Source organism: Lampetra fluviatilis, chromosome 68 (assembly GCF_964198595.1).
Source record: "Lampetra fluviatilis chromosome 68, kcLamFluv1.1, whole genome shotgun sequence".
NCBI lineage: Eukaryota > Metazoa > Chordata > Hyperoartia > Petromyzontiformes > Petromyzontidae > Lampetra > Lampetra fluviatilis.
Window position 1 is genome coordinate 2,354,125 of NC_136342.1, and position 27,500 is coordinate 2,381,624.

At 57.5% G+C, this 27,500-nt stretch overlaps 2 protein-coding genes and 1 pseudogene across 3 annotated transcripts in view; 2 read left to right on the top strand and 1 right to left on the bottom strand.

Moving 5' to 3' along the window:
- The window catches only part of LOC144952508 (TP53-regulated inhibitor of apoptosis 1 pseudogene), a 1,002-nt pseudogene extending 945 nt beyond the window's left edge, over nt 1-57 (top strand).
- Nucleotides 58-7,059: 7,002 nt separating this feature from the next.
- Nucleotides 7,060-12,273, top strand: LOC144952588 (TP53-regulated inhibitor of apoptosis 1-like). The gene is given in 3 exon segments (XM_078883068.1): nt 7,060-7,130; nt 7,132-7,227; nt 10,970-12,273. Coding segments are annotated over 3 exon segments (240 nt in total). The 5' UTR covers nt 7,060-7,073; the 3' UTR covers nt 11,057-12,273.
- Nucleotides 12,274-15,841: 3,568 nt separating this feature from the next.
- Nucleotides 15,842-27,500, bottom strand: part of LOC144952576 (uncharacterized) — a 30,578-nt gene continuing 18,919 nt past the window's right edge. For both annotated transcript variants that reach the window (XM_078883047.1, XM_078883046.1), the window contains 4 exons: nt 27,099-27,144; nt 24,384-24,512; nt 18,586-19,180; nt 15,842-17,418 (listed from right to left, as the gene is read on the bottom strand). In XM_078883047.1, coding sequence (XP_078739173.1) covers nt 16,860-17,418; nt 18,586-19,180; nt 24,384-24,512; nt 27,099-27,144 — 1,329 coding nt within the window. In that variant the 3' untranslated portion in view covers nt 15,842-16,859. The remainder of the gene's footprint in view (nt 17,419-18,585; nt 19,181-24,383; nt 24,513-27,098; nt 27,145-27,500) is intronic.

Here is a 27,500-nt window from a genome sequence, read left to right on the forward strand (position 1 = left end):
GAGCGAAGGCTGCGGTAAGCCTCCTCATTCTCTGACGTGGGATGCTGTAGCCGATGAGAGTGGGCCTGTCGTTTTTTTTCAACCATCCTGAACACCTCCTCCGTCAGCCAGGGTCTCTGGGGAGGTCTGCACCGCGTACCCAAAGCAGCAATTGCAGCTGCCTGAGTCACAGTCCTAAACCTCAAGCCATTTACCCTCGACATCTGGAAGAGCTGGGGGACGATGCCAACCCCAGCCGCAAGCGATGATGAAATTCTCGCTTGCAACTTTCATCAGCTAACTGAGACCAGGCCACCTTAGGTTGGAATGGGGTCTTGTGTGTACACCCACCACCGGAGTGGAATAATGGCAGGCGCATCTTACAGATGACAAGTCGATGGTCAGAGGGCAGATCAGCTCCACGGTAGGTCCTGGTGTCAAAGACATGGGCTCGCATCTGCTGATCCGTCACTACGTAGTCCAGCAGATGTTCTTGCTTGGACCCGGCATGCATCCATGATGTTGTGTGGATGTGCCGATGCCTGAACAACGTGTTGGTAATTACAAGCCCATGGGCTGCACACAAGTCTAGCAGCCTCCTACCGTTATTATTGAGGTGATATGGCCCATGCCTTCCACCACCACCAACACCACCAACACCACCACCACCAACCCCACCACCACCACCAACCACACAAACACCACCAACACCACCAACCCCACCACCAACACCACCACCACCAACCCCACCAACCCCACCACCACCACCAACCCCACCAACACCACCACCACCAACCCCACCACCACCAACCCCACCACCACCACCAACCACACAAACACCACCAACACCACCAACACCACCACCAACACCACCAACCCCACCAACACCACCACCAACCCCACCAACACCACCACCACCAACCCCACCACCACCACCACCAACCCCACCACCACCACCAACCACACAAACACCACCAACACCACCAACACCACCACCAACACCACCAACCCCACCAACACCACCACCAACTCCACCAACACCACCACCACCAACCCCACCATCACCACCACCACCACCAACCCCACCACCACCACCAACCACACAAACACCACCAACACCACCAACACCACCACCAACACCACCAACCCCACCAACACCACCACCAACCCCACCAACACCACCACCACCACCAACCCCACCATCACCACCACCACCACCAACCCCACCACCACCACCAACCACACAAACACCACCAACACCACCAACACCACCACCAACACCACCAACCCCACCAACACCACCACCAACCCCACCAACACCACCACCACCAACCCCACCATCACCACCACCACCACCAACCCCACCACCACCACCAACCACACAAACACCACCAACACCACCAACACCACCACCAACACCACCAACCCCACCAACACCACCACCAACCCCACCAACACCACCACCACCAACCCCACCATCACCACCACCACCACCAACCCCACCACCACCACCAACCACACAAACACCACCAACACCACCAACACCACCACCAACTCCACCAACACCACCACCACCAACCCCCACCATCACCACCACCAACCCCACCACCACCACCAACCACACAAACACCACCAACACCACCAACACCACCACCAACACCACCAACCCCACCAACACCACCACCAACCCCACCAACACCACCACCACCAACCCCACCATCACCACCACCACCACCAACCCCACCACCACCACCAACCACACAAACACCACCAACACCACCAACACCACCACCAACACCACCAACCCCACCAACACCACCACCAACCCCACCAACACCACCACCACCAACCCCACCATCACCACCACCACCACCAACCCCACCACCACCACCAACCACACAAACACCACCAACACCACCAACACCACCACCACACCACCAACCCCACCAACACCACCACCAACCCCACCAACACCACCACCACCAACCCCACCATCACCACCACCACCACCAACCCCACCACCACCACCAACCACACAAACACCACCAACACCACCAACACCACCACCAACTCCACCAACACCACCACCACCAACCCCACCATCACCACCACCACCACCAACCCCACCACCACCACCAACCACACAAACACCACCAACACCACCAACACCACCACCAACACCACCAACCCCACCAACACCACCACCAACCCCACCAACACCACCACCACCAACCCCACCATCACCACCACCACCACCAACCCCACCACCACCACCAACCACACAAACACCACCAACACCACCAACACCACCACCAACACCACCAACCCCACCAACACCACCACCAACCCCACCAACACCACCACCACCAACCCCACCATCACCACCACCACCACCAACCCCACCACCACCACCAACCACACAAACACCACCAACACCACCAACACCACCACCAACTCCACCAACACCACCACCACCAACCCCACCATCACCACCACCACCACCAACCCCACCACCACCACCAACCACACAAACACCACCAACACCACCAACACCACCACCAACACCACCAACCCCACCAACACCACCACCAACCCCACCAACACCACCACCACCAACCCCACCATCACCACCACCACCACCAACCCCACCACCACCACCAACCACACAAACACCACCAACACCACCAACACCACCACCAACCCCACCAACACCACCACCAACCCCACCAACACCACCACCACCAACCCCACCATCACCACCACCACCACCAACCCCACCACCACCACCAACCACACAAACACCACCAACACCACCACCACCAACCACACAAACACCACCAACCCCACCACCACCAACACCACCACCAACACCACCACCACCAACCCCACCATCACCACCACCACCACCAACCCCACCACCACCACCAACCACACAAACACCACCAACACCACCACCACCAACCACACAAACACCACCAACCCCACCACCACCAACACCACCACCAACACCACCACCACCAACCCCACCATCACCACCACCACCACCAACCCCACCACCACCACCAACCACACAAACACCACCAACACCACCACCACCAACCACACAAACACCACCAACCCCACCACCACCAACACCACCACCAACACCACCAACACCACCAAGCCCACCACCACCAATACCAGTAATCAAGATTATCTGAACCGGTCCTGGTGCTTCCCCTAGGTCGGCTCAGCCTCAAATGAGAATCTGGTGCGGTGTTTCAACTGAAAAAACTTTTTTTAAATCCTTTATATTAAGTTCGCTTGCTTGCTTAGGACCGTGCAAATCTTTCGGTCGTTTTTTAACCCACTTCCCGTGATCCAATCGAGCTGACATTTTGCACACAGACTCGTTGTGCGTGACAATTAATGTTCGTGGAAAAATGTTTCCAAAATTTTCCACTTTTTAGGACAAAAAATTATATGTAATTACCAATTGCTTAATGGTGCAATGCAATCATCTGACCCATAGGTGGCAGCCATCTCAAGCCAGAGGACGAGAGGACTCTAGCCGCCACGCATATAAAGGATTTATAGTGAAAAACTTTGTTTTTACGGGTTATACTTGTTTATACATTTATATTTTAAACTGAGCGATGTGTTATTAGACCAAGTAAGGCCCCCCCACTCAGCTTCTGTGTCGTTCTTTTTAAGAAGCAACCTAACTCAACCAAGTGACTCATCATCATCACCATCATCTTCTTAGGTTTTTTCGGTAAAGTCACGTAGGTAAAAAAACTTAAAATTAATAAAAGTAAAATTAAAATTAAATAAAAATCACCACGTTTCAGCAATCGTGCTGTGACGGTTCCACCTGAAGACGGAAGCTTGTGTTGCCTCCGAAGCGTCGTGATTTTTATTTTATTTTTATTTCACATTTATTAATTTTAAATCTTTTACCTACGTGACTTTACCGAAAAAAATTAACCCGTAAAAAGAAAGTTTTTCACTATAAATCCTTTATATGCGTGGCATCGTGGCGGCTAGAGTCCTCTCGTCCTCTGGCTTGAGGTGGCTGCCACCTATGGGTCAGATGATTGTCTGGCAGCATTAAACAATTGGTAATTAAATATGTAACTTTTTTCCCTAAACAGTGTAAACTTTTGGAAAAAAAAATTCTCACGAAAATGCATTCTCACGCACAACGAGTCTGTGTGCAAAATGTCAGCTCGATTTGATCACGGGAAGTGGGTTAAAAAAACGACCGAAAGATTTGCACGGTCGTAAGCAAGCAAGCGAACTTATTATAAAGGATTTAAAAAGCTAAGAATATGAATCCTTGCAGTCACGAAAGCTTCAAATCTAGAATCACCATCATCATCACGTGGCCACTGGGGAGACAAAGGCGGCCGGGCGTGGTAGGGCTGTCCACCCACCCCCTCGTGTGCCACGGTGCCCCCCTTTCATAGGTGCTGCTGCTGCTACCGGCTAACAGCACTTGCCCCTACAGTTTGTGAAGGCTACAGGGGGGGGCTTTATCTTTTGTATAACGTGGTAAGTGGTGGCCACCCACCGCCTCGTGCCGGACTTTCGATCGGTGGTGCTGCTACTCGCTAACAGCACTTGCCCCGACAACTGTGCGAAGGCTACACGGGGCACCTTTGTCTTTGTCTTGGTGGGTGGTGAGGCTCGCTTAGGCTCGCACCGCCACCTAGCGGGTCAAAGCCATCACAGCACCAACAACAACAACAACCACCACCACCACAACCACCACCAACAACAAAAACCACCACCAACAACCACCACCACCACAACCACCACCACAACCACCAACCACCAAACCACCCCTCTCACTGAGCTATCGACGAGGGACAGACAACGTGGAGGTGGTGGTGGTCCCCCTCGCTCCCCCCCCCCCCACACATCTCCCCCACCCCCCTACTCCCCCACCCCACATCCCACCCCTCCCCCCTACTCCCCCCACCCCCCATCTCCCCCCTCCCCCTACTCCCCCCACCCCACATCCTCCCCCCCCCCCCTACTCCCCCCACCCCACATCCCCTCCTCCCCCCTACTCCCCCCACCCCACATCCCCTCCTCCCCCCTACTCCCCCCACCCCACATCCCCCCCCCCCTACTCCCCCCACCCCCCACCCCTCCCCCCTACTCCCCCCACCCCACATCCCCCCCCCCCCCCCTACTCCCCCCACCCCACATCCCCCCCCTCCCCCCTACTCCCCCACCCCCCCACCTCCCCCCCCTCCCCCCTACTCCCCCACCCCTCCCCCCTACTCCCTCCACCCCACATCCCCCCCCCTACTCCCCCCACCCCACATCCCCCCCCTCCCCTCTACTCCCCCACCCCTCCCCCCCTACTCCCCCCTACTCCCCCCACCCCCCCCACCCCACATCCCCCCCCTCCCCCTACTCCCCCACCCCACATCCTCCCCCTCCCCCCATCCTCCCCCCCCCCCACCCCTCCCCCCTACTCCCCCCACCCCCCCATCCCCCCACCCCACATCCCCCCCTCCCCCCTACTCCCCCCACCCCACACATCCCCCCCTCCCCTCTACTCCCCCCACACCCCCCCCCTACTCCCCCCACCCCCCATCTCCACCCCTCCCCCCTACTCCCCCACCCCTCCCCCCTACTTCCCCCTCCCCCCACATCCTCCCCCTCCCCCCACATCCTCCCCCTCCCCCCACCCCACATCCTCCCCCCTACTCCCCCCACCCCACATCCTCCCCCCACCCCACATCCCCCCTCCCTCTCCCCCCTCCCTCCCCCACCCCACACATCCTCCCCCCACCCCACACATCCTCCCCCCACCCCCACACATCCTCCCCCCACCCCACACATCCTCCCCCCACCCCACACACCCTCCCCCCACCCCCACACACCCTCCCCCCACCCCACACCCTCCCCCCACCCCACACATCCTCCCCCCACCCCACACACCCTCCCCCCACCCCACACCCTCCCCCCACCCCACACATCCTCCCCCCACCCCACACATCCTCCCCCCACCCCACACACCCTCCCCCCCACCCCACACCCTCCCCCCACCCCACACATCCTCCCCCCACCCCCCACACCCTCCCCCCACCCCCCACACCCTCCCCCCACCCCACACATCCTCCCCCCACCCCACACATCCTCCCCCCACCCCACACACCCTCCCCCCACCCCACATCCTCCCCCCACCCCACACATCCTCCCCCCACCCCCCACACCCTCCCCCCACCCCACATCCCCCCACCCCACACATCCTCCCCCCACCCCACACATCCTCCCCCCACCCCACACACCCTCCCCCCACCCCACACCCTCCCCCCACCCCACACATCCTCCCCCCACCCCACATCCTCCCCCCACCCCCCACATCCTCCCCCCACCCCCCACATCCTCCCCCCACCCCACACATCCTCCCCCCACCCCACATCCTCCCCCCACCCCACATCCTCCCCCCACCCCACATCCTCCCCCCACCCCACACATCCTCCCCCCACCCCACATCCTCCCCCCACCCCCCACATCCTCCCCCCACCCCCCACATCCTCCCCCCACCCCACACATCCTCCCCCCACCCCACATCCTCCCCCCACCCCACATCCTCCCCCCACCCCACATCCTCCCCCCACCCCACATCCTCCCCCCACCCCCCAACCCACATCCTCCCCCCACCCCACACATCCTCCCCCCACCCCACATCCTCCCCCCACCCCACATCCTCCCCCCACCCCACACCCTCCCCCCTCCCCCCACCCCACATCCTCCCCCCACCCCACACACCCTCCCCCCTACTCTCCCCCCACCCCACATCCTCCCCCCACCCCACACATCCTCCCCCCCACCCCACATCCTCCCCCCACCCCACATCCCCCCACCCCACACACCCTCCCCCCACCCCACATCCCCCCACCCCACATCCTCCCCCCACCCCCCACACCCTCCCCCCACCCCACACACCCTCCCCCCTACTCTCCCCCCACCCCACATCCCCCCCACCCCACACACCCTCCCCCCACCCCACATCCCCCCACCCCACATCCTCCCCCCACCCCCCACACCCTCCCCCTCCCTCTCCGCGTGCCACTCCAACATCAGCAGCAGTCATGGACAGCATCGGCGCGGGCTGCACGGATCTGAAGCGGGCCTACGACCGCTGCTTTAAACGCGTGGTTCTCGGAGCGCTTCCTCAAGGGCGAGCACCGCAGCGGGGACGATCCGTGCGCGGAGGTTTTCAAGGGCTACCAGGCGTGTCTCAAGGTGTGTTGTGTGTGTGGTGTGTGTGTGTGGGGACACACGTGTGTGTGTGTGGGGACACACGTGTGTGTGTGTGGGGACACACGTGTGTGTGTGTGGTGTGTGTGTGTGGGGACACACGTGTGTGTGTGTGGGGACACACGTGTGTGTGTGTGGTGTGTGTGTGGTGTGTGTGGGGGGACACACGTGTGTGTGTGTGGGGACACACGTGTGTGTGTGTGTGGGGACACACGTGTGTGTGTGTGGGGACACACGTGTGTGTGTGTGGGGACACACGTGTGTGTGTGTGGGGACACACGTGTGTGTGTGTGTGGGGACACACGTGTGTGTGTGTGTGGGGACACACGTGTGTGTGTGGGGGGACACACGTGTGTGTGGGGGGACATTGTGTGTGTGTGGGAACACACGTGTGAGACAGTGTGTGGTGTGTGTGTGTGGGGACACACGTGTGTGACATTGTGTGTGTGTGTGTGACATTGTGTGTGTGTGTGTGGGGACACACGTATGTGTGTGTGGGGACACACGTGTGTGTGTGGTGTGGGGACACACGTGTGTGTGTGGTGTGGGAACGCACGTGTGTGTGTGGGGACACACGTGTGTGTGTGTGTGGGGACACACGTGTGTGTGTGTGTGTGGGGACACACGTGTGTGTGTGTGTGGGGACACACGTGTGTGTGTGTGTGGGGACACACGTGTGTGTGTGTGTGGGGACACACGTGTGTGTGGGGACACACGTGTGTGTGTATGTGGGGACACACGTGTGTGTGTATGTGGGGACACACGTGTGTGTGTGTGGGGATACACGTGTGAAACATTGTGTGTGTGAACAAACGTGAGACATTGTGTGTGTATGTGTGGGAACACACGTGTGTGTGTGTGTGGGAACACACGTGTGTGATATTGTGTGTGCGGTGTGTGGGGTGTGTGTGTGGTGTGTGTGGTGTGGTGTGTGTGGTGTGGTGTGTGTGGTGTGTGTGGTGTGTGTGTGTGGTGTGTGTGTGGTGTGTGTGGTGTGTGTGTGGTGTGTGTGTGTGGTGTGTGTGTGGTGTGTGGGAACACACGTGTGTGTGCGGTGTGTGTGCGGTGTGTGTGCGGTGTGTGTGCGGTGTGTGTGCGGTGTGTGTGCGGTGTGTGTGCGGTGTGTGTGCGGTGTGTGTGCGGTGTGTGTGCGGTGTGTGTGCGGTGTGTGTGCGGTGTGTGTGCGGTGTGTGTGCGGTGTGTGTGCGGTGTGGGGGAACACGTGTGACATCGTGGCCTGGACTTTTGCAGCTGTTCTAGACTAATTTCAGGGTGCTGATTCCATAATCTGATCTCAGATTTGCTCTATCACATCGCATTTCTATGCTATCGGCATACCCCATTTTCATTTATTTTACCCGAAATTAACGCTGTCACTTATGATTGCAAGTTGTTGCGAGTCAGTGACTGCTTTAGTGTTAAAATATGGTGCTGTGTTTTTAGGATAGTGTGTTTATAATATCATTTTATGTAGATATCCACATTTATTTAGTCTTTTTTTTCTGCAGTTTTTATTGAAAATGCAATATTAGATATCTCAAAAACCTGATGTGATAGACAAAAACTGATGCCAAAATTACCCTAAACCTTATGCCAGAAAAAGTGTGTTGACCAGTGTTATTATCAGAGCGATGTTCATTTGCACGTTCACCACAGATATCGTGGGTGCTTTAATGCGTTAACTTGATCCCTTGCAAAAAGCTACAATCTATTTTGGTGGTTTTAACAACTTAACGCAACTCATGTGTGTTGTTTATTGCCAGAAGAATAAGAATGGTAAAACACACCTATCCTTATTTTTATCCATACTTTAATCCGGTAAAAAAAGTATCCCGTAGATCTACTTGGTTCTTTCGGTAAAGTCACGTAGAATGGAAATAATAAAATAATAAAAAGAAAACATAATAAAATAATGTTTTATTAAAATAATGTTTTATTTTTATTATTTTATTATTTCCATTCTACGTGACTTTACCGAAAGAACCAAGAAGATGAATCCCTGCAGTCACGAAAGCTTTAAATCGAAATTTATCCCGTAGATGTTAACTAACCTACTTTGATACCGGCAAAACCAAATGTGTGTATCTCCAATGATTAAGCGTCTCAAGGTGATAGCGACCTCCCTTACCGGGGGAGGGGTGGCAGGGTCGGGGTGGGCCGAGCAAAGAGGCGACGATGGCGGCCGGCTACGCTTAGGAAAGAGCGGTAAAAGCCTCCGGCCTCGTGCGTGTTGGGTGGAGGGTGTGTTATTTTATTTTTTAAACAGTGGCGATTTTATTCTTTTGCTTGCGTGGGGTGTGGGGGTGTGTTGTTGTTCGGAGGTAGTTGCAGTACATTGTAAAAGTCTGCAATTAAGTTTATTACATCTTGGAAACATCACCCCCCACCTCCCTCCATTCCCGGCCGGGCAAGAGCGCGCATAGCTCGGCAGGGCGGGCTAGGCAAGGTCGGCGAAAGCCTCGGCCTCGTGTGACTTTTTAATTGTAGATGATACAGAGCCAAACGGGTTTACAAATGTCACATTCAGTAGTGGGTACGGCCGGGTACGGGTACCCGTATGCGACCTTGGTGCGGCCGGGTACGGGTACGGGTAGACCGTGAGTCACTGGTGAGTCACCGTGATTGTCACTCATTTCCCAACGTCTTGTCTCTTCTCACAATTCAAGTTCCTAGAATCAACCCACCCGCGCCTGCAACGTGGCTTCATCCCAGAGGTCGCAATCGGGTACCCGATACCCGTACCCTACCCGTACCCGGCCGGGTACGGGTAGGGTACGGGTACGGCCGGGTATGGGTACGGGTACCCGTTTGCGACCCTGGTGCGGCCGGGTACGGGTAAGGAATCAAAACCCGTTTGCGACCTCTGCCTTGCACTGCAGTCTGTTCTGGATGGCCAAAGTCGCACCACTACGACTGTTTGTTGTTAGTCTACGTGCAGTGTTAGTCTACGTGCGGTGTTAGTGCAGTGTTAGTCTACGTGCAGTGTTAGTCTACGTGCGGTGTTAGTGCAGTGTTAGTCTACGTGCAGTGTTAGTCTACGTGCAGTGTTAGTCTACGTGCAGTGTTAGTGCAGTGTTAGTCTACGTGCAGTGTTAGTCTACGTGCAGTGTTAGTGCAGTGTTAGTCTACGTGCAGTGTTAGTCCACGTGCAGTGTTAGTCTACGTGCAGTGTTAGTGTGGTGTTAGTGCAGTGTTAGTGTGGTGTTAGTCTACGTGCAGTGTTAGTGTGGTGTTAGTCTACGTGCAGTCTACGTGCAGTGTTAGTGCGGTGTTAGTCCACGTGCGGTGCGAAAGAAGTTCAACATCGCACAATAACACAGCCACTCCGCAGGGCTCGGCTCTTCATGGCTTGTGATTTCGTTTTTTTTAAATCCTTTATATTAAGTTCGCTTGCTTGCTTAGGACCGTGCAAATCTTTCAGTCGTTTTTTAACCCACTTTCCGTGATCCGATCGAGCTGACATTTTGCACACAGACTCGTTGTGCGTGACAATTAATGTTCGCGAACATTTTTTCCCAAAATTTTACACTTTATAGGAAAAAATAAATTATATGTAATTACCAATTGCTTAATGGTGGCAGGCACTCATCTGACCCATAGGTGGCAGCCATCTCAAGCCAGAGGACGAGAGGACTCTAGCCGCCACGCATATAAAGGATTTATAGTAGAAAAACGTAGTTTTTACGGGTTAATTTTTTTTCTCCCTCCTCCCCGTCCCCCTCTGCAGAAAGCCATCAAGGAGCAGAACATTCCGCTGGATGGCCTGGAATTCATGGCAGGAGACGACGAGTCAAATGATTCGGGCAAAAGCTGAAGGGAGAGGAACGTCCTTCTACAAAGCGCCATGGTGGCTGGGAGATGTTGACTGCCTCGTCTGACGCCTGCTGCTGCTGTATATTTGAAGTTTGCGTCTCTCTCTCATCATCATCACGGTGGCTTGGAGATGTTGACTGCCTCGCCTGGTGCACAGGAGGTCGTGGGTTCCATTCCGACCCTGACGCCTGCTGCTGCTGTATATTTGAAGATGGCGTCTCTCATCATCATCACGGTGGCTAGGAGATGTTGACTGCCTCGCCTGGTATACAGGAGGTCGTGGGTTCCATCCCGACCCTGACACCTGCTGCTGCTGTATATTTGGAGTTTGCGTGTCTCTCTCTCTCTCTCATCATCATCACGGTGGCTGGGAGATGTTGACTGCCTCGCCTGGTATACAGGAGGTCGTGGGTTCCATCCCGACCCTGACGCCTGCTGCTGCTGTATATTTGGAGTCTGCGTGTCTCTGTCATCATCACGGTGGCTAGGAGATGTTAACTGCCTCGCCGGATATGCAGGAGGTCGTGGGTTCCATCCCGACCCTGACGCCTGCTGTATATTTGAAGTTTGCGTGTGTCTCTCTTATCATTATGACGGTGGCTAGGAGATGTGTTAACTACCTCGCCTGGTACACAGGAGGTTCGTGGGTTCGATCCCGACCCTGATGCCTGCTGCTGTATATTTGGAGTTTGCGTCTCTCTCTCATCGTCATCACGGTGGCTAGGAGATGTTAACTACCTCGCCTGGTATGCAGGAGCTTCGTGGGTTCGATCCCGACCCTGATGCCTTCTGTATATTACTATATTTGGAGTTTGCATGTTCTCCCCGTGGTCGCGTGGATTTTTCTCCGGGTCCTCCGGATTTTCCCTCGACGTTTAGAAACGTGCGTTTTAGGAGTACGTTTTTGTGGCTGCTGATATACAATTCCACGTGGTGATGATGATGAAGAGCCACTTCGTTGAGCTATCATTTGCGATGACCGTGTCGCTTCTGAAAAATAGCTTTATAGCTCAAAATGCCCCTTACCTGGTCAAATAATAGGGAGGGACGTCAAACTAAACACAACAACAACAAGCAATTCTAAAGAAATGAGTTTTCAATCTTTTCATTGGTTTGCACTCCAGCACGTGGTGGTGATGGGGGTGGGGATGTTGGCTGTGGTAGTGTTGGTGGTGGTGTAGGTGGTGGTGGTGATGTTGGCTGTGGTTAGTGGTGGTGGTGGTGTAGGTGGTGATGGTGTAGAAGGTGGTGGTGGTGGTGTAGGTGGTGGTGGTGTAGGTGGTGGTGTAGGTGTAGGTGGTGGTGGTGGTGTAGATGGTGGTGATGGTGTAGGTGGTGGTGTAGGTGGTGGTGGTGTAGATGGTGGTGGTGGTGTAGGTGGTGTAGGTGGTGGTGGTGTAGGTGGTGGTGGTGGTGTAGATGGTGGTGGTGTAGATAGTGGTGGTGGTGTAGATAGTGGTGGTGGTGTAGGTGGTGATGTAGATGATGGTGGTGGTGGTGATGATGGTGGTGGTGATGATGATGGTGGTGGTGATGATGATGATGGTGGTGGTGATGATGGTGTAGATGGTGGTGGTGGTGTAGATGGTGGTGGTGGTGTAGATGGTGGTGGTGTAGGTGGTGGTGGTGTAGATGGTGGTGGTGGTGTAGATGGTGGTGGTGATGATGGTGATGATGGTGTAGGTGGTGGTGTAGGTGGTGATGGTGTAGATGGCGGTGGTGGTGTAGATGGTGGTGGTGATGATGGTGATGGTGATGATGGTGTAGGTGGTGGTGGTGTAGGTGGTGGTGGTGTAGGTGGTGGTGGTGTAGATGGTGGTGATGGTGCAGATGGTGCAGGTGCAGGTGGTGGTGATGGTGATGATGGTGGTGGTGATGGTGTAGATGGTGATGGTGTAGGTGGTGGTGGCTATGTACGTATGTACGTTCAACTTCTTTCGCACCGCACGTATTGCCGACCGCGCTAATCGGAATGAGCGGGGGGGAGGGGGGTGGAAGTTCACCAAACTAAGCACCCCCCTACCCCAACCTCCGACTGACTGATTAACCCAATCAATGTATATATATATATTTTTTGTAATGAATAAAAGACGATCTCGTGTGGATTAGTTGTCGCGGTGTTCCTGTTGAAGGGAAGGAGACCCCCTCCCTGCTTTGGCCGTGACGCGGGAGCCGGGAGCCTGGGTTCGAATCCGGGTTCCAGCCGCATAGCCACAGACCCATAGACTTGCATAGAGACCCATAGACACACACACACAGACCCATAGACTTGCATAGAGACCCATACACAGACCCATAGACTTGCATAGAGACCCATAGACTCGCATAGGGACCCATAGACTTGCACACAGATCCATAGACTCGCATAGAGACCCATAGACTCGCACAGACCCAGACACAGACCCATAGACTTGCATAGAGACCCATAGACTTGCATAGAGACCCATAGACTCGCATAGAGACCCATAGACTCGCATAGAGACCCATAGACTCGCACAGACCTATAGACTTGCATAGAGACCCATAGACTCGCATAGAGACCCATAGACTCGCACAGACCCATAGACACAGACCCATAGACTCACACAGACCCATAGACTTGCATAGAGACCCATAGACACACAGACCCATAGAATCATGCACAGACCCATAGACTTGCATAAAGACCCACAGACACACACACAGACCCATAGACTTGCATAGAGACCCATAGACTTGCAGAGACCCATATACTTGCATAGAGACCCATAGACTCGCACAGAGACCCACAGACTCGCACAGACACCCATGGACTCACACAGAGACCCATAGACTCGCACAGAAACCCACAGACTCGCACAGATACCCATAGACTCGCACAGAGACCCACAGACTCACACAGAGACCCATAGACTCGCACAGAGACCCATAGACTCACACAGAGACCCATAGACTCGCACAGAGACCCATAGACTCGCACAGAGACCCATAGACTCACACAGAGACCCATAGACTCGCACAGAGACCCATAGACTCGCACAGAGACCCATGGACTCGCACAGACCCATAGACTCGCACAGAGACCCATAGACTCACACAGAGACCCATAGACTCGCACAGAGACCCATAGACTCGCACAGAGACCCATGGACTCGCACAGACCCATAGACTCACACAGAGACCCACAGACTCGCACAGAGACCCACAGACTCGCACAGAGACCCATAGACTCGCACAGAGACCCACAGACTCACACAGAGACCCATAGACTCGCACAGAGACCCATAGACTCACACAGAGACCCATAGACTCGCACAGAGACCCATGGACTCGCACAGAGACCCATAGACTCGCACAGAGACCCATAGACTCAGAGACCCACAGACTCGCGCAGTGACCCATAGACTCACACAGAGACCCACAGACTCACACAGAGACCCACAGACTCACACAGATACCCACAGACTCACACAGAGACCCATATACTCACACATAGACTCGCACAGAGACCCATAGACTCACACAGAGACCCATAGACTCGCACAGAGACCCATAGACTCGCACAGAGACCCATGGACTCGCACAGACCCATAGACACACAGAGACCCATAGACTCGCACAGAGACCCATAGACTCGCACAGACTCGCACAGAGACCCATAGACTCGCACAGAGACCCATAGACTCACACAGAGACCCATAGACTCACACAGAGACCCATAGACTCGCACAGAGACCCATAGACTCGCACAGAGACCCATGGACTCGCACAGACCCATAGACTCACACAGAGACCCACAGACTCGCACAGAGACCCACAGACTCGCACAGAGACCCATAGACTCGCACAGAGACCCACAGACTCAAACAGAGACCCATAGACTCGCACAGAGACCCATAGACTCGCACAGAGACCCATAGACTCACACAGAGACCCATAGACTCGCACAGAGACCCATGGACTCGCACAGAGACCCATAGACTCGCACAGAGACCCATAGACTCACACAGAGACCCACAGACTGGCGCAGTGACCCATAGACTCACACAGAGACCCACAGACTCACACAGATACCCACAGACTCACACAGAGACCCATATACTCACACATAGACTCGCACAGAGACCCATAGACTCACACAGAGACCCACAGACTCGCACAGAAACCCATAGACTCGCACAGAGACCCATAGACTCGCACAGAGACACATAGACTCGCACAGAGACCCATAGACTCGCACAGAGACCCACAGACTCGCACAGAGACCCATAGACTCACACACAGACCCACAGCCTCATTACACAGAGACCCATAGACTCGCACAGAGACCCATAGACTCGCACAGAAACCCACAGACTCGCACAGAGACCCACAGACTCGCACAGAGACCCATAGACTCACACAGAGACCCATAGACTCACACAGAGACCCACAGACTCACACAGAGACCCGTAGACTCACACAGAGACCCATAGACTCACACAGAGACCCATAGACTCACACAGAGACCCACAGACTCGCACAGAGACCCACAGACTCGCACAGAGACCCATAAACTCGCACAGAGACCCATAGACTCGCACAGAGACCCACAGACTCGCACAGAGACCCATAGACTCGCACAGAGACCCATAGACTCACACAGAGACCCATAGACTCGCACAGAGACCCACAGACTCGCACAGAGACCCATAGACTCACACAGAGACCCATAGACTCGCACAGAGACCCATAGACTCGCACAGAGACTCATAGACTCGCACATTAGACTCGTACAGACAGACAGACACGTCGTCAGGAAGCAAGTTGATATTTATTTTCTTGTGCGAGCGTTTTAGCAAACAACAGTTTTGTCCAGTGTGTGAGAGTCGGGTGTCTTGCGGTCAAACCGCCAATCGTCAAGCCCACGGCGAGGGGGGGGGGTATTGTGAGTCCAGTTTACCATGGGAGCCCAGTTCACCATGGGAGTTCAGTTTACCATGGAAGTCCAGTTTACCATGGAAGTCCAGTTTACCATGGAAGTCCAGTTCACTGTGGGAGTCCAATCGTTGGAAGCACAAATTGCACACAGGCACATTCACTCACAAACTCGGTAGGGTACGGGTAGGGTACGGGTAGGGTAGGGTAGGGTACGGGTAGGCCGTGAGTCACTGGTGAGTCACCGTTTGTCACTCATTTCGGGTAGGGTACGGGTAGGGTAGGGTACGGGTAGGGTACGGGTAGGGTACGGGTAGGGTACGGGTACGGGTAGGCCGTGAGTCACTGGTGAGTCACCGTTTGTCACTCATTTCGGGTAGGGTACGGGTAGGGTAGGGTACGGGTAGGGTACGGGTAGGGTACGGGTAGGGTACGGGTACGGGTAGGCCGTGAGTCACTGGTGAGTCACCGTTTGTCACTCATTTCGGGTAGGGTACGGGTAGGGTAGGGTACGGGTAGGGTACGGGTAGGGTAGGGTACGGGTAGGGTACGGGTAGGGTACGGGTAGGGTACGGGTACGGGTAGGCCGTGAGTCACCGGTGAGTCACCGTTTGTCACTCATTTCCCAACGTCTTGTCTCTTCTCACAATTCAAGTTCCTAGAATCAACCCACCCGCGCCTGCAACATGGCTTCATCCCAGAGGTCGCAATCGGGTACCCGATACCCGTATCCTACCCTGGTGCGGCCGGGTACGGGTAGGGTACGGGTACGGGTAGGGTACGGGTAGGGTACGGGTAGGGTACGGGTACCCATCTGCGACCCTGGTGCGGCCGGGTACGGGTAGCCGGGTTAGCGATCAAAACCCCGCTTGCGACCTCTGCCCCGCCGGTCACCTCTGCCCCGCCGGTCACCACGGCCGCGTGTCGCGGTACACGTTCTTGAGCCGCACCAACTCGGCCGCACCACGGGGGCCGGCCGCCCCCGTCACCGTCCACGATTCGGCGCGTTGCCGCGGCAACGGCCCCGGCGACGACGACGCCTGCTGGCGCCGGTCGCCGCCCCGAACGGGCGTTCCCGGCCCGGCCGATGCCGAGAGGCTGGGCTGAACGGTCGTGGTGCACTCTGGGAGATTCACGGGGACCAAAGTGCATGCTGGGAAGGCGGGCCTCACCCCGGTGCACGCTGGGAGGACCGACTGGACCGCCGCGATGCACGCCGGGAAGCCCGACTGCGGCGACGCAGAGGTGCATGCTGGGTAGCCGGTGCCGCCACCCTGAGCCCGGGTGCTGGCCGCAAAGGACTGTGGGAGGTGATCGACCGAAGGTTGCAGCGGTGGGCGTCCAGTGAGGGGTGAGGAGGAGATGATGGGGGGCAGTGATGGTAGTTTGGTTGTGGCGGTGGTGGTGGTGACGGTGGCGGTGATGGTGGTGGTGGTGGTGGCGGTGGTGGCGGTGGCGGTCGCAGACCTGAGGGTTAGAGTTGTTGGTACAAGTTAGTCAAGACAAAGATCCCCCCTGTAGCCTTTACAGGCTGTTGGGGCAAGTGCTGTTTGCGAGTAGCAGCAGCGATGAAGGCCGGCACGGCGCACGAGGAGGTGGGTGGGTGGCCAGCACCACGCCGGGATAACCGCCGATTGGCGGTGACGTTACCACGGTGGTTATGCTACGCGATGTGCACTTTGAGGCCACGTGAAGTGTCGAAGGCTGGATGGCAGGTCACACGCACACCCCTTCACGCACACGCAGACACCTACACACTCACGCGCACACCTACACGCGTGCACACACACTCACGCACACCTACACACGCACACACTCACCCACACACCTATACACTCACGCGCACACCTACACACTCACCTACACACTCACACACTTACACACTCACGCACACACCTACACACTCACCTAAACACGCACACGCCTACACACTCACGCACGAACCTACACTCGCACACTTACACACTCACGCACACACCTACACACCTAAACATGCACACACCTTCACGCACACGCAGACACACGCACACACACACTCACGCCTACACACGCACGGTCCTACACACTCACGGTCCTACACACTCACGCACACACCTACACACACACACACCTACACGCTCACCCACACACCAAGTCACACACACACCTGCAAACTCACGCACGCAGCTACACACACACACACCTGCATACACACACACACACCTGCATACACACACACACACACCTGCACACACACCTACACACACACACACCTACACACACACCTACACACACACGCACCTGCACACTCACACACCTGCACACACACCTACACACACACACCTACACACACACACCTACACACACACAGCTACACACACACTCTCTCACACACACACACTCTCACACCTACACACACACACACACTCACACACACACCTACACACACACCTACACACACACACCTGCATACACACACACCTGCACACACACACACACTCTCACCTACACACACACACACCTGCATACACACACTCTCACCTACACACACACACACACCTGCATACACACACTCTCTCACACACACACACCTGCATACACACACACCTGCACACCTACACCTGCACACACACACCTGCACACACACACACACACCTGCACACCCCCGTCGCCGCCGCTCTCAGGCCGCCGAAGTTCCACGCGGAGATGGAGCAGCCGGGAGGCGCTGCCCTCCGCTGACGCCTCTCCACCACCACCTCCTCCACCACCTCCTCCACCTCCTCCTTCACCTCCACCACCTCCTCCACCACCTGCTCCACCACCTCCTCGTCGCGCGCCAGCGGCAACGCAGCGGGCAAGCTCCGCTGCTGATGATGTTGCTGCTGCTGATGGTGATGTTGATGCTGCTGATGCCGCTGCTGATGATGTTGATGATGTTGTTGCTGCTCCTGCTGCTGATGCTCCTGCTGATGCTGCTGCTGCTGAGGTTGCTGCTGCTGATGCTGCTGCTGATGATGATGCTGCTGCTGATGATGATGATGATGCTGCTGCTGCTGCTGCTGATGCTGCTGCTGCTGAGGTTGCTGCTGCTGAGGTTGCTGCTGCTGATGATGATGCTGTTGCTGCTGCTGCTGCTGATGTTGCTGATGATGATGTTGGGATGCGACGGGCCCCAGCGAGTGTGAGCGCGAGAGGCGCCGGCTGGGGCTCAGGCTCAGCGGCCAGGGCACGTCGGACGGCCCTGCCGATGCTGCGGGTCACAGGGCAAAGGCAACCTCACACTGTGTCTCTCGCACCGTGTCTCTCTGTGTCTCTCTGTCTCTCGCTCTGTCTCACACCATAATCATTATTCTCGTACACCTATCACTCACTAACCTCCATTCATCTGATCCATTCTTTATCCCCGTGTCTCTCCGTGTGTCTCCGCGTGTCTCCGTGTCCCCGTGTGTCTCCGCGTGTCTCCGCGTGTCTCCGCGTCTCTCCGTGTCTCTCCGTGTGTCTCCGTGTCTCTCCGTGTCTCTCCGTGTGTCTCCGCGTGTCTCCGCGTGTCCCCGCGTGTCTCCGCGTCTCTCCGCGTGTCTCCGTGTGTCTCCGTGTCTCTCCGTGTCTCTCCGTGTCTCTCCGTGTGTCTCCGTGTCTCTCCGTGTGTCTCCGTGTCTCTCCGTGTCTCTCCGTGTCTCTCCGCGTGTCTCCGTGTGTCTCCGTGTGTCTCTCCGTGTGTCTCCGTGTCTCTCCGTGTGTCTCCGTGTGTCTCCGTGTCTCTCCGTGTGTCTCCGTGTCTCTCCGTGTCTCTCCGTGTGTCTCCGTGCGTCTCCGTGTCTCTCCGTGTCTCTCCGCGTGTCTCTCCGTGTCTCTCCGTGTCTCTCTGTGTGTCTCCGCGTGTCTCCGTGTGTCTCCGTGTGTCTCCGCGTGTCTCCGCGTGTCTCCGTGTCTCTCCGTGTGTCTCCGTGTCTCTCCGTGTGTCTCCGTGTGTCTCCGCGTGTCTCCGTGTCTCTCCGCGTGTCTCTCCGTGTCTCTCCGTGTCTCTCCGTGTGTCTCCGCGTGTCTCCGTGTCTCTCCGTGTCTCTCCGCGTGTCTCTCCGTGTCTCTCCGTGTCTCTCCGTGTCTCTCCGTGTGTCTCCGCGTGTCTCCGTGTCTCTCCGCGTGTCTCTCCGTGTCTCTCCGCGTGTCTCTCCGTGTCTCTCCGTGTGTCTCCGCGTGTCTCTCCGTGTGTCTCCGCGTGTCTCTCCGTGTCTCTCCGTGTCTCTCCGCGTGTCTCTCCGTGTCTCTCCGTGTCTCTCCGTGTGTCTCCGCGTGTCTCTCCGTGTCTCTCCGTGTGTCTCCGCGTGTCTCTCCGTGTCTCTCCGTGTGTCTCCGTGTCTCTCCGTGTCTCTCCGTGTCTCTCCGCGTGTCTCTCCGTGTCTCTCCGTGTCTCTCCGTGTGTCTCCGCGTGTCTCCGTGTCTCTCCGTGTCTCTCCGCGTGTCTCTCCGTGTCTCTCCGTGTCTCTCCGTGTGTCTCTCCGTGTCTCTCCGTGTGTCTCCGCGTGTCTCCGTGTCTCTCCGTGTCTCTCCGTGTGTCTCCGCGTGTCTCTCCGTGTCTCTCCGTGTCTCTCCGCGTGTCTCTCCGTGTCTCTCCGTGTGTCTCCGTGTCTCTCCGTGTCTCTCCGTGTCTCTCCGTGTCTCTCCGTGTGTCTCCGTGTCTCTCCGTGTCTCTCCGCGTGTCTCTCCGTGTCTCTCCGTGTCTCTCCGTGTGTCTCCGTGTCTCTCCGTGTCTCTCCGCGTGTCTCTCCGTGTCTCTCCGCGTGTCTCTCCGTGTCTCTCCGCGTGTCTCTCCGTGTCTCTCCGCGTGTCTCTCCGTGTCTCTCCGTGTGTCTCCGTGTCTCTCCGTGTCTCTCCGTGTGTCTCCGTGTCTCCGTGTCTCTCCGCGTGTCTCTCCGTGTCTCTCCGCGTGTCTCCGTGTCTCTCCGCGTGTCTCCGCGTGTCTCCGCGTGTCTCTCCGTGTCTCTCCGTGTCTCTCCGCGTGTCTCCGTGTCTCTCCGTGTGTCTCCGTGTCTCTCCGTGTCTCTCCGCGTGTCTCTCCGTGTCTCTCCGTGTCTCTCCGTGTCTCTCCGCGTGTCTCCGTGTCTCTCCGTGTGTCTCCGTGTCTCTCCGTGTCTCTCCGTGTGTCTCCGCGTGTCTCCGTGTCTCTCCGTGTCTCTCCGCGTGTCTCTCCGTGTCTCTCCGTGTGTCTCCGTGTCTCTCCGTGTCTCTCCGCGTGTCTCTCCGTGTCTCTCCGCGTGTCTCCGTGTCTCTCCGTGTGTCTCCGTGTCTCTCCGTGTGTCTCCGTGTCTCTCCGCGTGTCTCCGCGTGTCTCCGCGTGTCTCTCCGTGTCTCTCCGTGTCTCTCCGCGTGTCTCCGTGTCTCTCCGTGTGTCTCCGTGTCTCTCCGTGTCTCTCCGTGTGTCTCCGCGTGTCTCTCCGTGTCTCTCCGTGTCTCTCCGCGTGTCTCTCCGTGTGTCTCCGTGTCTCTCCGTGTCTCTCCGTGTCTCTCCGTGTCTCTCCGTGTCTCTCCGTGTGTCTCCGTGTGTCTCTCCGTGTGTCTCCGCGTGTCTCTCCGTGTCTCTCCGTGTGTCTCCGTGTCTCTCCGTGTCTCTCCGTGTGTCTCCGCGTGTCTCTCCGTGTCTCTCCGTGTCTCTCCGTGTGTCTCCGCGTGTCTCTCCGTGTCTCTCCGTGTGTCTCCGCGTGTCTCTCCGTGTGTCTCCGTGTGTCTCCGTGTGTCTCCCTGTCTCCGTGTCTCTCCGTGTCTCTCCGTGTGTCTCCGTGTGTCTCCGTGTCTCTCCGTGTGTCTCCATGTCTCTCCGTGTGTCTCCGTGTCTCTCCGTGTGTCTCTCTGTGTGTCTCCGTGTGTCTCCGTGTCTCTCTGTGTGTCTCCGTGTGTCTCCGTGTCTCTCCGTGTCTCTCCATGTCTCTCCGTGTCTCTCCCTGTCTCTCCGCGTGTCTCCGTGTGTCTCCGTGTCTCTCCGTGTGTCACCGTGTGTCTCTGTGTGTCTCCGTGTCTCTCTGTGTGTCTCCGTGTGTCTCCGTGTCTCTCCGCGTGTCTCCGTGTGTCTCCGTGTCTCTCTGTGTGTCCCCGTGTGTCTCCGTGTCTCTCCGTGTCTCTCCGTGTCTCTCCGCGTGTCTCCGTGTGTCTCTGTGTGTCTCCGTGTCTCTCTGTGTGTCCCCGTGTGTCTCCGTGTCTCTCCGTGTCTCTCCGTGTCTCTCCGCGTGTCTCCGTGTGTCTCTGTGTGTCTCCGTGTCTCTCTGTGTGTCCCCGTGTGTCTCCGTGTCTCTCCGTGTCTCTCCGTGTTTCTCCGCGTGACTCCGTGTGTCTCTGTGTGTCTCCGTGTCTCTCTGTGTGTCTCCGTGTGTCTCCGTGTCCCCGTGTGTCTCCGTGTCTCTCTGTGTGTCCCCGTGTCTCTCCGTGTCTCTCCGTGTCTCTCCGTGTCTCTCCGTGTGTCTCCGTGTGTCTCTGTGTGTCTCTCCGTGTCTCTCCGTGTGTTCCCGTGTGTCTCCGCGTGTCTCCGCGTGTCCCCGCGTGTCCCCGCGTGTCTCCGTGTCTCTCCGTGTGTCTCCGTGTCTCTCCGTGTCTCTCCATGTCTCTCCGCGTGTCTCCGTGTGTCTCCGCGTGTCTCCGTGTGTCTCCGTGTGTCTCTCTGTCCCCGTGTCTCTCCGTGTCTCTCCGTGTGTCTCCGTGTGTCTCCGTGTGTCTCTCTGTCCCCGTGTCTCTCCGTGTCTCTCCGTGTGTCTCCGTGTCCCCGTGTGTCTCCGTGTGTCTCCGTGTGTCTCTCTGTCCCCGTGTCTCTCCGTGTCTCTCCGTGTGTCTCCGTGTCCCCGTGTCTCTCCGTGTCTCTCCGTGTGTCTCCGTGTCCCCGTGTGTCTCCGCGTGTCTCCGTGTGTCTCTCTGTCCCCGTGTCTCTCCATGTCTCTCCGTGTCTCTCCGTGTGTCTCCGCGTGTCTCCGTGTGTCTCCGCGTGTCTCCGTGTGTCTCCGTGTGTCTCCGTGTGTCTCCGTGTGTCTCCGCGTGTCTCCGTGTGTCTCCGTGTCTCTCCGTGTGTCTCCGTGTGTCTCCGTGTGTCTCCGTGTCTCTCCGTGTGTCTCCGTGTGTCTCCGCGTGTCTCCGTGTCTCTCCGCGTGTCTCCGTGTCTCTCCGCGTGTCTCCGTGTGTCTCCGTGTGTCTCCGTGTGTCTCCGTGTGTCTCCGCGTGTCTCCGTGTGTCTCCGCGTGTCTCCGTGTCTCTCCGCGTGTCTCCGTGTGTCTCCGTGTGTCTCCGCGTGTCTCCGTGTGTCTCCGCGTGTCTCCGTGTCTCTCCGCGTGTCTCCGTGTGTCTCCGCGTGTCTCCGTGTGTCTCCGCGTGTCTCCGTGTCTCCGTGTGTTCCCGTGTGTCTCCGCGTGTCTCCGTGTGTCTCCGTGTGTCTCCGTGTCTCTCCGTATGTCTCCGCGTGTCTCCGTGTGTCTCCGTGTGTCTCCGTGTCTCTCCGCGTGTCTCCGTGTCTCTCCGTGTCTCTCCGTGTCTCTCCGCGTGTCTCCGTGTGTCTCTGTGTCTCTCCGTGTGTCTCCGTGTGTCTCCGTGTCTCTCCGTGTGTCTCCGTGTGTCTCCGCGTGTCTCCGTGTCTCTCCGCGTGTCTCCGTGTCTCTCCGTGTGTCTCCGTGTGTCTCCGTGTGTCTCCGTGTGTCTCCGCGTGTCTCCGTGTGTCTCCGCGTGTCTCCGTGTCTCTCCGCGTGTCTCCGTGTGTCTCCGTGTGTCTCCGCGTGTCTCCGTGTGTCTCCGCGTGTCTCCGTGTCTCTCCGCGTGTCTCCGTGTGTCTCCGCGTGTCTCCGTGTGTCTCCGCGTGTCTCCGTGTGTCTCCGTGTGTTCCCGTGTGTCTCCGCGTGTCTCCGTGTGTCTCCGTGTGTCTCCGTGTCTCTCCGTATGTCTCCGCGTGTCTCCGTGTGTCTCCGTGTGTCTCCGTGTCTCTCCGCGTGTCTCCGTGTCTCTCCGTGTCTCTCCGTGTCTCTCCGCGTGTCTCCGTGTGTCTCTGTGTCTCTCCGTGTGTCTCCGTGTGTCCCCGTGTCTCTCCGTGTGTCTCCGTGTGTCTCTGTGTGTCTCTCCGTGTGTCTCCGTGTGTCTCCGTGTGTCTCTCCATGTGTCCCCGTGTGTCTCCATCATCATCACCATCATCACCACCATCATCACCACCATCATCACCACCATCACCACCACCATCATCACCATCATCACCATCATCATCACCACCACCACCATCATCACCACCACCACCACCATCATCACCACCATCATCACCACCATCACCACCACCATCACCACCACCACCACCATCACCACCACCATCACCCCCGCCGCGCTGTAAGATCACCGTACCGGACAGCCCACGTCATCATCACCATCACCACCACCATCACCACCACCACCACCATCACCACCACCATCACCCCCGCCGCGCTGTAAGATCACCGTACCGGACAGCCCACGTGGCAGTCGCCCCGTGGCCTCCGCAGGCGCCGCGCCGGTCGGTCGCTCCGTCCACTTGGGGCCGCGGCCGCTGTGAGGACCCCGCACGTCCACACGCAGCGTGGCGGGCCTGGGCACTGCGCACAAAGACAAAGCTCCCCCGTGTAGCCTGTGACGGGCTGTAGGGGCAAGTGCTGTCAGCTAGCAAAGGTCCCCCGTGTAGCCTGTGACGGGCTGTAGGGGCAAGTGCTGTCAGCTAGCAAAGGTCCCCCGTGTAGCCTGTGACGGGCTGTAGGGGCAAGTGCTGTCCACAAAGACAAAGGTCCCCCGTGTAGCCTGTGACAGGCTGTAGGGGCAAGTGCTGTCCACAAAGACAAAGGTCCCCCGTGTAGCCTGTGACAGGCTGTAGGGGCAAGTGCTGCCCACAAAGACAAAGGTCCCCCGTGTAGCCTGTGACAGGCTGTAGGGGCAAGTGCTGTCCACAAAGACAAAGGTCCCCCGTGTAGCCTGTGACGGGCTGTAGGGGCAAGTGCTGTCCACAAAGACAAAGGTCCCCCGTGTAGCCTGTGACGGGCTGTAGGGGCAAGTGCTGTCAGCTAGCAAAGGTCCCCCGTGTAGCCTGTGACAGGCTGTAGGGGCAAGTGCTGTCAGCTAGCAAAGGTCCCCCGTGTAGCCTGTGACGGGCTGTAGGGGCAAGTGCTGTCCACAAAGACAAAGGTCCCCCGTGTAGCCTGTGACAGGCTGTAGGGGCAAGTGCTGTCCACAAAGACAAAGGTCCCCCGTGTAGCCTGTGACAGGCTGTAGGGGCAAGTGCTGTCCACAAAGACAAAGGTCCCCCGTGTAGCCTGTGACAGGCTGTAGGGGCAAGTGCTGTCCACAAAGACAAAGGTCCCCCGTGTAGCCTGTGACAGGCTGTAGGGGCAAGTGCTGTCCACAAAGACAAAGGTCCCCCGTGTAGCCTGTGACAGGCTGTAGGGGCAAGTGCTGTCCACAAAGACAAAGGTCCCCCGTGTAGCCTGTGACAGGCTGTAGGGGCAAGTGCTGTCCACAAAGACAAAGGTCCCCCGTGTATCCTGTGACAGGCTGTAGGGGCAAGTGCTGTCCACAAAGACAAAGCTCCCCCGTGTAGCCTGTGACGGGCTGTAGGGGCAAGTGCTGTCAGCGAGCAAAGACAAAGGTCCCCCGTGTAGCCTGTGACAGGCTGTAGGGGCAAGCGCTGTGAGCGAGCAAAGACAAAGGTCCCCCGTGTAGCCTGTGACAGGCTGTAGGGGCAAGTGCTGTCAGCGAGCAAAGACAAAGGTCCCCCGTGTAGCCTGACAGGCTGTAGGGGCAAGTGCTGTCCACAAAGACAAAGGTCCCCGTGTAGCCTGTGACAGGCTGTAGGGGCAAGTGCTGTGAGCGAGCAAAGACAAAGGTCCCCCGTGTAGCCTGTGACGGGCTGTAGGGGCAAGTGCTGTCCACAAAGACAAAGGTCCCCCGTGTAGCCTGTGACAGGCTGTAGGGGCAAGTGCTGTCCACAAAGACAAAGGTCCCCCGTGTAGCCTGTGACAGGCTGTAGGGGCAAGTGCTGTGAGCTAGCAAAGGTCCCTCGTGTAGCCTGTGACAGGCTGTAGGGGCAAGTGCTGTCCACAAAGACAAAGGTCCCCCGTGTAGCCTGTGACAGGCTGTAGGGGCAAGTGCTGTCCACAAAGACAAAGGTCCCCCGTGTAGCCTGTGACAGGCTGTAGGGGCAAGTGCTGTCCACAAAGACAAAGGTCCCCCGTGTAGCCTGTGACAGGCTGTAGGGGCAAGTGCTGTCCACAAAGACAAAGGTCCCCCGTGTAGCCTGTGACAGGCTGTAGAGGCAAGTGCTGTCCACAAAGACAAAGGTCCCCCGTGTAGCCTGTGACGGGCTGTAGGGGCAAGTGCTGTCAGCGAGCAAAGACAAAGGTCCCCCGTGTAGCCTGTGACAGGCTGTAGGGGCAAGTGCTGTCAGCGAGCAAAGACAAAGGTCCCCCGTGTAGCCTGTGACAGGCTGTAGGGGCAAGTGCTGTCAGCGAGCAAAGACAAAGGTCCCCCGTGTAGCCTGTGACAGGCTGTAGGGGCAAGTGCTGTCCACAAAGACAAAGGTCCCCCGTGTAGCCTGTGACAGGCTGTAGGGGCAAGTGCTGTCCACAAAGACAAAGGTCCCCCGTGTAGCCTGTGACAGGCTGTAGGGGCAAGTGCTGTCCACAAAGACAAAGGTCCCCCGTGTAGCCTGTGACAGGCTGTAGGGGCAAGTGCTGTCCACAAAGACAAAGGTCCCCCGTGTAGCCTGTGACGGGCTGTAGGGGCAAGTGCTGTCAGCGAGCAAAGACAAAGGTCCCCCGTGTAGCCTGTGACAGGCTGTAGGGGCAAGTGCTGTCAGCGAGCAAAGACAAAGGTCCCCCGTGTAGCCTGTGACAGGCTGTAGGGGCAAGTGCTGTCAGCGAGCAAAGACAAAGGTCCCCCGTGTAGCCTGTGACAGGCTGTAGGGGCAAGTGCTGTCCACAAAGACAAAGGTCCCCCGTGTAGCCTGTGACAGGCTGTAGGGGCAAGTGCTGTCCACAAAGACAAAGGTCCCCCGTGTAGCCTGTGACAGGCTGTAGGGGCAAGTGCTGTCCACAAAGACAAAGGTCCCCCGTGTAGCCTGTGACGGGCTGTAGGGGCAAGTGCTGTCCACAAAGACAAAGGTCCCCTGTGTAGCCCAACGCCGGATCGCTCACCTCCGCCATTTTGGAAAAATCCTTCAAATACGACGAAGTTGTTCACCTGCAAACACAGAGAGCACATGGGTTAGTCCACCACCACACGTCACCCTCATGTCCACCACCACACGTCACCCTCACGTCCACCACCACAAGTCACCCGCACGTCCACCACCACACGTCACCCTCATGTCCACCACCACACGTCACCCTCACGTCCACCACCACACGTCACCCGCACGTCCACCACCACACGTCACCCTCATGTCCACCACCACACGTCACCCGCACGTCCACCACCACACGTCACCCGCACGTCCACCACCACACGTCCACCGCACGTCCACCACCAGACGTCACCCGCACGTCCACCACCACACGTCACCCTCACGTCCACCACCACACGTCACCCTCACGTCC